At 25.5% G+C, this 11,883-nt stretch overlaps 5 protein-coding genes across 5 annotated transcripts; 3 read left to right on the forward strand and 2 right to left on the reverse strand.

The window, feature by feature from the left end:
• Positions 1-324: 324 nt before the first annotated feature.
• Positions 325-2,292, forward strand: DICPUDRAFT_151891 (elongation protein 3; the record flags this gene model as incomplete). Its single annotated transcript, XM_003287703.1, has 4 exons — positions 325-382; positions 509-820; positions 909-1,887; positions 1,965-2,292. The coding sequence occupies 4 exons, from the start codon at positions 325-327 to the stop codon at positions 2,290-2,292; spliced, it is 1,677 nt and encodes a 558-aa protein (XP_003287751.1).
• A 708-nt stretch (positions 2,293-3,000) lies between these two features.
• On the forward strand, positions 3,001-5,558 carry DICPUDRAFT_47551 (uncharacterized protein). The gene is made up of 13 exons (XM_003287704.1): positions 3,001-3,164; positions 3,234-3,293; positions 3,360-3,377; positions 3,454-3,485; positions 3,554-3,836; positions 3,913-3,938; positions 4,046-4,069; positions 4,139-4,159; positions 4,216-4,416; positions 4,487-4,536; positions 4,603-4,683; positions 4,752-5,000; positions 5,086-5,558. Exons 1-13 carry the CDS (start codon positions 3,113-3,115, stop codon positions 5,426-5,428), a joined length of 1,440 nt encoding a protein of 479 aa, XP_003287752.1. The 5' UTR covers positions 3,001-3,112; the 3' UTR covers positions 5,429-5,558.
• A 72-nt stretch (positions 5,559-5,630) lies between these two features.
• On the reverse strand, positions 5,631-6,052 carry DICPUDRAFT_151893 (uncharacterized protein; the record flags this gene model as incomplete). Its single annotated transcript, XM_003287715.1, has 2 exons — positions 5,631-5,705; positions 5,774-6,052. The coding sequence occupies 2 exons, from the start codon at positions 6,050-6,052 to the stop codon at positions 5,631-5,633; spliced, it is 354 nt and encodes a 117-aa protein (XP_003287763.1).
• Positions 6,053-6,919: 867 nt separating this feature from the next.
• DICPUDRAFT_151894 (uncharacterized protein) lies at positions 6,920-10,817 on the forward strand (the record flags this gene model as incomplete). Its single annotated transcript, XM_003287705.1, has 2 exons — positions 6,920-10,219; positions 10,281-10,817. The coding sequence occupies 2 exons, from the start codon at positions 6,920-6,922 to the stop codon at positions 10,815-10,817; spliced, it is 3,837 nt and encodes a 1,278-aa protein (XP_003287753.1).
• A 224-nt stretch (positions 10,818-11,041) lies between these two features.
• On the reverse strand, positions 11,042-11,771 carry DICPUDRAFT_151895 (uncharacterized protein; the record flags this gene model as incomplete). Its single annotated transcript, XM_003287716.1, has 2 exons — positions 11,042-11,375; positions 11,443-11,771. The coding sequence occupies 2 exons, from the start codon at positions 11,769-11,771 to the stop codon at positions 11,042-11,044; spliced, it is 663 nt and encodes a 220-aa protein (XP_003287764.1).
• Positions 11,772-11,883: the final 112 nt, after the last annotated feature.

An 11,883-nucleotide genomic window follows, 5' to 3' on the forward strand; every position in this document is an offset into this window, starting at 1 on the left:
AAATAATAAAATGTTTTTTATAATTTTAACAAAAATAAAAAAATTAAAAAAATAAATATTTTTTTTTTTTTATAAAATTTTTTTTTTTATTTTATAATTTTTTTTTATTTTTATTTTTTTTTTCTAATTTTCGTTTTTTAAAAACAAAAGAAAATTGATATTAATTAATTAGTTTTAAAAGATATATTTAATAAATAAATCTATTAATATACTTGTTTTTATAAATATTATAAATATATTTTAAATAATTTTTTTCAAATTCAATTCTTTATATTTTTTTTTATTTGAAAGAAAAATAAAAAAAAAAACTATATACTTTAAAAAATGTCATTAATGACAGATACCAGACCTCTTTCAAAGAAATCAGGTGCTAAACCAGTTTGTAAGTTTTTTATTTTATTATTTATTATATCATTTATTTTTAATGCATTTTATTAACTTTAAAAATTTAATTTATATTTAAATTCTATTTAAAACTTTTAAAAAAAAAAAAAATAAAAAAAAAAAGATGGTAAAAATACACCACAGTTTACCAAAACTGTAGCAGAAATTGTAAATGCATTAATTAATGCATATAAAGAAGGTAAAAAGATCAATTTATTAAAGATCAAAACTGAATTAGCAGCAAAAAATTCATTATCTGACCAACCAAAATCAGTCGATATTATTTCAGCAATTCCAGAATCATACAAAAATACATTATTACCTCTTTTAAAAGCAAAACCAGTTAGAACAGCATCTGGTATTGCTGTTGTTGCTGTTATGTGTAAACCACATCGTTGTCCACATCTTGCAATGACAGGTAATATTTGTGTATATTGTAAGTATCTTTTATATTAATATTCACAAATACAGCATTTAATGGTTTTATTAACAAAAAATAATAATGATAATTTTAATAATTTTAGGCCCAGGTGGACCAGATTCAGATTTTGAATATTCAACACAATCATATACAGGTTATGAACCAACTTCAATGAGAGCTATTAGAGCACGTTATAATCCATATTTACAAACACGTAGTCGTATTGATCAACTCAAACGTTTAGGTCACAATGTTGAAAAAGTCGAATTCATTATTATGGGTGGTACATTTATGTCATTACCAGCAGATTACAGAGATTATTTCATTCGTAATCTTCACGATGCACTTTCAGGTCACACATCAAACAATGTTGCAGAGGCAGTAAAATATTCAGAACAAAGTAATGTTAAATGTATTGGTATTACAATCGAAACTCGTCCAGATCATTGTTTAAAACTTCATTTAAGTAATATGTTGGTTTACGGTTGCACTCGTTTAGAAATTGGTGTACAAAGTGTTTTCGAAGATATTGCCAGAGACACTAATCGTGGTCACACTGTTCGTGCAGTTTTAGAATCTTTTCAATTGGCCAAAGATAGTGGTTTCAAAGTTGTTGCTCATATGATGCCAGATCTTCCAAATATGGGTATGGAAAGAGATATTTATGGTTTTATGGAATTCTTTGAGAATCCAGCTTTTAGAGCTGATGGTTTAAAGATTTATCCAACTTTGGTTATTCGTGGTACTGGTCTTTATGAACTTTGGAAAACTGGTACATACAAAAATTATTCACCAGATAGTTTAGTAGATTTAATTGCAAAGATTTTAGCTCTTGTACCACCATGGACCCGTATTTATCGTATTCAAAGAGATATCCCAATGCCATTAGTTACTTCTGGTGTCGAGTATGGTAATTTACGTGAACTTTGTCTTGCAAGAATGAAAGATTTTGGTACCAAATGCCGTGATGTTAGAACTCGTGAAGTAGGTATTCAAGAGGTTCATCATAAAATTAAACCAGATCAAGTAGAATTAATTCGTCGTGATTATACTGCAAATGGTGGTTGGGAAACATTTTTAAGGTAATTAAATTTATTTATAAATATTATAAAAAAATAAATAATAATAGTATTAACATTTTACTTTTTAATTTATTTAGTTATGAAGATCCAAAACAAGATATTTTAATTGGTTTACTTCGTTTAAGAAAATGCAGTGAAACTACCTTTAGACCAGAATTAAAAGATAGCGTTTCAATTGTTAGAGAGCTCCATGTTTATGGTAGTGTTGTAGGTATTCATAATCGTGATCCAACCAAATTCCAACATCAAGGTTATGGTACATTATTAATGGAAGAAGCAGAAAGAATTGCTCGTGAAGAACACGGCTCAGTTAAGTTAGCTGTTATTGCTGGTGTTGGCACACGTCACTATTATAGAAAGCTTGGATATGAATTAGATGGACCATATATGTCTAAAGTATTATAAACATAATCTAATCAAATCATTTATTCTAAAAAAAAAATATAAAATCAAAAACTCACACCCATCACAACCACCAATTTATCAAAACAAAATTCTTTTATAAATTTTTTTTTTTTTAATTTTTTTTTAATAAAAAAAAATAAAACTTGTATTTTTTTTTTTCGACTATATCATTAAAATCAAATAAAGAATATTTTATTTAAACCTCATTTTATATATAATAATTAAATTTTAATAATATTTCTTTTATTTTACATTGAGAATCTTTTTTTTTTTTTTAATATAATAAAATGTTAAATTTAAATTTCGTAAGTACTTGGTGGTTGGAAAAAAAATTTAGTAAATAAAAAGTTAGATTACAAATTTTGGTGGGAAATTAATAAATGAGTACTAACCCCGCCATTCAATACTTGTTTTTACCCCCACTTGTTTTTTTTTTTTTTAAAAAATAAATAAAAAATTTAACACACAAAAAAACTACTACAACTAACCACTTTGTAATTTACTCCAATGAATCTACACTAACACACATATATCATACATACACACACTCTATCATTCGTAGCAAATAATAATAATAACAATAAATCTTTTTACTTTTTAATATAAAAACTTTTTTTTTTTTTAATTTAAATCAAATAATATTTCAATAATTTTTTTTTAATTAATTTTTTATTTTTTTATTTTTAATTTTAATAAAATATTGTATTGTTTAATAGTTATCTTTTATCTTTTATCATTTATTATTTATCATTTATCATTAAAATTATAATAGTATTTAAGCAATATTTTTACTAAAATAAAAAAATTTAATCTTAGAAAAATGAGGTCAGCTCTTTTATTTTTACTTTTACTATGCAGTTTTGGATTTATAAGTAAGTGTTAAAAATTTTAAAATGAATTACCCATTTAAAATAAAATTAAAATTTTTTTTTTAATTTAAGAATGTCAGGATACCTTAGTATTGTCAGCTACCATTTATGACCAAAGTCCTTTAAGAAATCGTAAGAATTTTTAAACTATATTAAAAAAAAAATATAACTAATTAAAATTTTTTATTTTTATATTAGCCGATTTTGAAATTCCAAGTACGTACAAACTATCTATTTTTTTTTAAAAATATTAAATTAATTATAATTTTAATTTTTTATTTATTTTATTTAGATGCACCAAATGCTGTTGTTCAGGATATAGTTGTAAGTTATTTTTTTTTTATTGAATAAGATTTACATAAACAAAAATTAGCTAATTGTTTTTTATTTAGTTGCAAAATCTTGGTTCAGATCAAACCCCAGTTTATTGCTGTGGTGATACTCCAGTTACTTTTGGTAACCAAATTGTAGTGCATAACTCCACAACATTTGCAAGTTGGTTTCATCTTATTGACGGTGTTAGTTATGCAATTCCATACTCTTTAACTTTGGTTAAAGGTGATGATGATCTCTATAGATATCAATCAAGTTCTTTCTTCCCAATCGATGGATTGGGCTTCGCAAATCAAACTCTTTTCCCAGGCGAACCAACTTATAACGGCCACAATTATCATTGTAAATATTCAGATTATAATTTTACTATAGAATTAATACTATGATGCAAATCTAACATCTTTCCTTTATTTAATAGTTTGCATGAAAATTCATTATGGTTTTGTAAGTTTTTAAATATTTGTCACATTTATTTTTTTTTTAATAAATTATAATTATTAATTATTTTTTATAAAATATAAAATATATTTTTCAATTTTTATTATTTTCAGACATATCATGGTGGAGAATACTTTGTAAGTATACGACTATATTTTACATTAAAGATTAAAAAATTTTATACTAATTTTTAAATAAAATTTTAGACTTTTGCTGGAGATGATGACGTAAGTTTTTTAAAGTTTGTTTTTTTAATTGGTTTATTAATTTTAGTTTTTTTTAGGTTTGGGTATTCTTTAATAATGTTTTAAGAATTGATATTGGTGGTTTACATACATCAGCATCAAGAAGTGTTTATGTAGATGACCTTGGTCTAACCGTCGGAGAAACTTATCCATTCGATTTCTTTTATTGCGAAAGACACACCTGGGAATCTAATCTAAATATTATTACCAATTTGAACTTTAGCTGTCTCTATTATGATGTTTGTATTTCCAGATAAAAACTCTTTTATTTTTCTAAATCTGGATATTAATAGTTATTTATTAATATAGGCTTGTGGTGTTTGCCAAGGTAACAACGATACATGTTGTCAAGTTCGTCAGTAAGTTGTTTTATAAATAAAATGTTAGATATTATAAATTTTATTAATGTTTATTTTCATCAATAGATGTGATTTAATCAATCATTGTTTAGAGCCAGTTTGTGGTGAAGAAACCAACTTTGAATGCCAATACAATGCAGTTACTTGGTAAATATTAGAAAAGTGTAAAAATGATCAAAATTTAAGATTATTTCTAATTTTTTTTTTTTTTATAGCGACGATAACGATGCATGTACCTCTGATAGTTGTGATGTTGGTTTCGGTTGTCTTAATTTCCCAGTTCAGTGTTGGGATGGAAACCATTGTACCGAAGATTATTGTGATGGTGCCAGAGGTTGCGTACATACTCCTATTGCCAATTGTTCAGATTGTCCACTTACAGGTTGTATATCAAATGATGCTTGTGTATTAATGGAATGTGATCCAACCAATTCTACCAATTGTATTTCAAGAGCAATTAATTGGTAACTATTTATAATTAAAATATTAAAATTAAAATATTAAAATATAAATCTAACTCTATTTTTAAATATTTAATATCTATTATAGTTCGAATTCAGATCCATGTATCGATTCATTTTGCTTGGATGGGGAATGTGTATACGAATATACTTGTAATGTTACTGTATCACCAAGTGATACACCATCTCATTTACCAATTTCAACACCATCAATTGAACCAACCCCAACACCAACTGGTACACCAATCCCAGAACCACCAACATATCCTCCTGCATACCCAGCTCCAAAGGATTTACCATTACACTGTTTACGTTGTGAAGATCTTAACTGTGATTCCGAATTTTTGAGATGTACATATATTAAAAATGAATCATTCGAATCTGATGAAAATTGTTCAGATTGTTGTTCTTGGACTCCAACATGTTATTAAAAAAAAACAAAAAAAAAACAAATACTCAATAACCCATTTTTTAAAAACGAATATTTATAGCTTTATTTTTCAATAATCTATTTACAAAGACAAATAAAATAAATAAAATTAAAATTCTTTTCTCACTTTTATTTTTTATTGTTTTTTATTTTTATTTTTATCTTTATCTTTTTTAAAAGAATGATTTGTTAGTTTGTTTATTCTATTTGATTGGATTTACTTGCAATCTTTTAATTTCAGATCCAACAATACAGTAGTATTTATTTGGTTTTTGAATCTATAATAAAAAAAAAAATTATTAGATATTGGCACACTTTTTTATTGGTTTTTAAAAATTATAATTACCTTTTCATTAAATATTATATTTAAATCCTTTTCGATTTTTGAAAGTTGAGTTTGAATGACCATCTTCTTTACATCCAATACTTGAATGGATGGGTCTGGATATTCTTTTATGATTTTTCTAATTGTTTTCTTCCACTTTAAACCTTTATATTTTTTATCTAATGGTTTAACTTTTTTAACTTTCTTTACTTTTTTTCCCAACATGCTGTTATCAACATTAGGTGGCTTATCTGATGCCATTCTAATTGGGGTTTTGATTTTTTCACTATTATTATCCATTTATTAAAACTATATTTATATAAATTATATTTATATATTCAATTTATTTTTAAAAAGAATTAAGAAAAAAAAAATTATATTTATATTATTTTATTTTATAAATAATGAAATAATAAAAATAAAAATAAAATACTTTTTTTTTTTTAAAAAATAAAAAGTTTTAAGATTTATATTGTTTTCTATTTATAGTAAAATTTTTTTTTTTTATTATTTTTTTATTTTGGTTATTTTTTTTTTTTTTTTCTTTTAAAAATAATATTTTTTTTAATTGTTTCGCTTTAAATTCAAACGAGATATACAAACATACATATATATTTTTTTATTTAAGGACCATTAGTGAGATATATGTATATCTATACAAGATAATTACTTACAAGGAATAAAATGAATAATAATATGAATAGTTATTTCATTTTAAAAAATATTAATTACAAAAAATAATTATTTATTTTTTTGAAATTTTTAAATTTTTTTTTTTTTTTTTTAATTTTTTTTAAAAAATTTTTATATTTTTTGATATCATATATATTTATTTAATTTTATTTTTTTTTTCAATAGTACAGAAATTTTCAAATTTAATTTGTAAATGATTTGTAAACTAATCTTAAAAAAAAAAAATAGAAATTTTTATATAAACAAAATAATTTATACAATTTAGAAGAAAAGCAATAAATCATATTTAATTTGTTGTAAAATAAAAAATAATAATAATAAACAAGAGTAATAACAAATAATAAAATAATAATAGTAACAATATTAATAATAATCTATTATAATTTTACTAAAAATTTAATAAAATTGTATAATAAATAATAAAATAATAAATAGTAAAATAATAAATATTAACCAGTAAAAACAACATATATAATGAGTACTCCTACTAATAACTCTCTAGACTTTAATCTAGATGAGTTTGATATTAAGAGTACAGCTAATGATAGTAATAATAATAATACAAATCCCCCCAATACAAATGATGATTTGTTTGATTTAGATCCATTTAGCTCAAAAAACTCTCCACCTCCTTCCTCTCCTTCGAATAATAACGATAATAACAACAATAGTAATAATGCTTTCCTAGACTTTGGTGATTTTAGTTTTTCCTCAAATAATACTCCAGTACAATCATTACCAAACAACGACAACAACAACAACAGCAGCAACAATGATGATTTTGGTGATTTTTCAACAACAGCAGCGGTGCCATCAACCTCAAACAATAGTCAATCATCATCATCATTTTTTGACAACTCTGACTTCATTACTACAGCAAGCAATACTACCGAAATTAAAAAGGAATCAATTCCTGATGAGTTTTCACAAAAAGATATCAAAGATGAATTTAATAATTTTAAAACCAGTAGTGGCCATATAGATAATAATGATAGTTGGGGAGATTTCAATAACGAAACTATTAATAATGATGATAATAATAAAAATAATAAAGAAAGCTGGGGTGATTTTAGTAATAGTAATAATAATTTGGATAATAATATAGATAATAATAACGAAGATTTTGGGGACTTTGGTGATAATAACAACAATAATACCAATAACTCCAATGATGATTGGGGTGATTTCAGTAATAATAATAATATTAACAATAATAATAATGATAAAAATAACGAAGATTTTGGTGATTTTGGTGGTAATATAACAGATTCAAAAGAAGAAAATAACTTTATTAGTAATAATAATGATTTTGGTGACTTTGGTAGTAATAATATAACAGATTCAAAAGAAGATAATAACTTTCAATCAGTTCCAATTTCAGACAATAATGACCAAAAACCAGAATTTAATTTTGATGCAACAAAAGAAAATAACGATAATACAGAAAGTTTCAAAAATATAGCATTAACTCCACCATCACAACAACAAAGCAACAATAATGGTTTTGATGATTTTGGTAATAACAATAACGATTTTGAAAATTTCAAATCCACCTCAAACAATAATATAAATAATAATAGTTTTAATAGTAATAATGATAATTGTAATATTAGTAATAATGAACCCAATTTTGATGAATTTAAACAATCTTCAAATAATTTTGACAGTTTTGATGACTTTGGAAACGAAAAAAATGAAGAATTTTTAACAGAATCAACTACAACTGTTGAAAAATCAAGCAATTCAGATTTTAGCCTAAAAACAGAAAATCCTGATAAACCAACACAAGAGCCTGAAATTTTATTTGATAAAGAAAAAGAAGAAAAAGAGGAAAAAGAAGAAAAAGAAGAAAAAGAAAAAGAAGAAAAAGAAGAAAACCAACCACAAATCGATGAAAATAAAGAAAGTTTTGATTTCAACAATGGTAGCGAAAATAGTTTAGATGACCAATCAGCAGAAAAATCTAAAGAAGAATTAAAAACTTCAAATAATAATTTTAATTTTGATGATTTCAGTGAGCCAGTAACGACAACTGAAGAAACCAAGCAAACACCAAACAGCTTTGACTTTGGTAATTTTAATGAATCAACTGCCACTACAAAAACAAATGATGAAGATTTTGGTAATTTTGAAGAAACATCAGCAAATCCTGACAAAACTAGCGATAACCAAGATAGCTTTGGTGACTTCAGTGTTGAAACAACAAATACTACAAAAGATGAACAACCAGAAAAAGAAGAGAATAAAGAAAATTCAAATAATTTCGATTTTGATTATTCTAGTGAACCAAAAACCTCAAAAGAGGAATTAAAAACCTCAAATAGTTTCGACTTCGATGATTTTAATGAACCAAAAATATCAATAGAAGATCAGTTACAAAGTAAAGAACCTACAGAACAATCAAACAATTTTAATGAATCATCCGAAACAACTAAAGAAGAAACCTCTAATAACTTCAACTTTAACGAAACAACCATCACCACACAAGATGATTTGGGTAATTTGGAAGAAACTGTTAAAGTCAATGAAAATCAACATACCTTTGGTGACTTTAATATTGAGGCACCAACCAAAAATGAATCTGCTATTGAAGATTTTGGCAATTTCGACAACAATACATCAACTAATGTAGATAATAATGATAATAGTTTTGGTGATTTTGAAGAAACTCCAGCACCCCCAACTAATAAAGATAGTCAAGATTTCGACTACTTTACCGAAACTACAGCTATCAAAACACCAATCGAGGCCGATGATAATAACTCCAGTGAATTTAAAGAAACATATGGTGTACCAACAATAGAAAATGATGACAATGATGACAATGATTTTGGCGATTTTGGTGAAACAACTACCAAAGAAATCAATAACAATGATGAATTTGATTCATTTAACGAAACAACAATTGAAACAGATAATTTTGGTGATTTTAGTGAAACAACTGCAACTGCAACTGCAACTGCAACAACAGTAACACCAGCTACAAATCCATCAATTGAAATCAATAACAGTTTTGGTACCTTTGAAGAAGAAAATAATAAGCCAACAACCAACGAAAATGATGATAGCCTTGGTGACTTTGGAGAAACAACTGTCAAACCCCCAACCGAAACCAACAACTTTGATAGCTTTGATGACTTTAATGACAACTCAAAACCCTCAAACGATGAAGACTTTGGTGACTTTGGTGAGTTTAATGATGGTCAAAACGATGATGAATTTGGAGATTTTGGTAGCTTCAATCAATCTGAAGCAATTCAAACACCACCACCAAAACCACCAGCACAGCAAACAACATTAAATATAATTCCACCAATCCCAACCTCAACCACGGCAGATGACTTTGGTGAATTCGATGATGAAACTGGAACAGACGACTTTGATAACTTTGGTAATTCACCAATTACAGCAGCACCAATAGGAACTGATTCTGAAACTTCAAATATAGCCAAACCAAAACAACCATCAGTTAATTCAATCGCAATTTCACAGCAAAAGAATAACATTAATCACATTAGAGCAAACATTGAAAACTTTTTAAGTAACGAAAAATCATTTAATCCAATAACAATAAAAAAGAAAGATGTAGATAGTGAAAAAGAAGACGCTAAAGATTTTGAACAACTATTAAACCAATCATCAATCGATAAATCAATTTACACCAAAACCAAATCAGCGTTTGTAGCCCCACCACAACCAATAATACTAAGAGATAGTCTAATTGAAAAGCAATCTTTAGAATCTTTCCATTTCTCTGAGGATATTAAAATTTTAGTAAGTATTTATTTTAATTATTTCCAAAATGTGATCATATATTAATAATTTTAATTTTTAGATTAAACAGTTAGAACATGAAAGAATTTCACAACCATTAAAACCACAAACCTATTCACCAGTAGGTATGATTGTATCATCCAAATCATTATCCCTATCGGGTGGAAATCTTCCAACATCACCAACCCCATCATCAAGCAATACCATTTCACCATCATCTGCAACTACTACAACACTTTCAACATCATCACCTGCAACCTCAACACTTTTATCGACAACTGCAACAACTGCAGCAACCACATCAAAATCAAATGCAGGAACAAGTTTAGATGTTGACTCAATTCCAACACCACCACCAACATCATTTAATTTAGGAACTAGCGACCCTTCATCACTTCTTGGAATTGATAAACCTGTTTCAAATGGTCCTTTAAATGATGTTATTTCAAAAATACCAGATTTATCATTCATGCTCTCCTCAACTTTAAAAATTCCTTTAAAATCAAAAACTAATCAAAAAATTTCCTCGACCCCATTTGTTTTAACACCCTCCTTTAATAATAATACAAATATTAATATTAATACCAATCCAAAATAACCATTAAAAATAAATAAAATAAAACCTATTTATATATAAAATTATTTAATAAAAAAAACCTTTTATAAAATGTTATATTTTTAAATTTTGCTTTATTAAATATAAAACTATAATAATTTTAAACCATTACTATTTTAATTTTTAAAACAATATACCAATGAAAAAAAGAGAAAGAAACATTTTAAACACTGTAATTTTTTATTTCTATTTATAATTTTAAACCACTATTGAGTTGGTGTACCCTCTTTTGACTTTTGGTTAATTAATTTGATTGCCACCCATTTTGTACCTTTGGTAACTGGATCACCTTGATGAAGAGAGAGAGGATCTACATCTCCGTTAGGTTTACAATTATAAAATAATACTGCATCGCCTCTAATTGGTTTGACTTTAATGCCAACTTCTGGGAATGAAGTTTCACCGCCCTCCTCTACGTCGCAAAGATACATTAAAATAGTACAAATACGCTGACCATATAGACCTATTTTCATTGATCCATTGGTAGTTAATGGATTAAAATAATCATAATGTGCAGAAGTTTCCTCCCCTGGATTATATCTATATAGAAAACAATTATTAGTAAACCAATTTAATAATTTTAAGCATTATAATTTTAAATAATTACCTAATAATCTGCATTACTTCACAACTATCTGAAATATTTACAAAATTCTTCATTTTATTAAAAATATTTTTTGTTACTGGATGCTCTTCCTCACCTTCTTTCATGAATAAACCCCATCCACTTCTATGTACACCACTTGAAATTTCATTACATGGTCTTAATTTATTCTTTGATGTATCTATTAAATGGTTGCACTCTTCTTCTGTTAGAAACTCTGGAATTCTATAGACTCTTGGTTTTTGTGATAACTCTATTAATTTAATTGGTTTTTCTACTTTACATGAATCTTTAATAACCTCTGTCTCTTGATCAGCTAATGTCATCATCATTTTTAAAACTATATATGTACAATAATATTAAACTATTAATATTATGATAGAAAACTGTTTGATAATAATTGAAACCTAAATTAATTATAAATAAAAAAAATAAAAAAAATGT

The sequence above is a fragment of the Dictyostelium purpureum genome (assembly GCF_000190715.1).
Source record: "Dictyostelium purpureum unplaced genomic scaffold DICPUscaffold_110, whole genome shotgun sequence".
NCBI lineage: Eukaryota > Evosea > Eumycetozoa > Dictyosteliales > Dictyosteliaceae > Dictyostelium > Dictyostelium purpureum.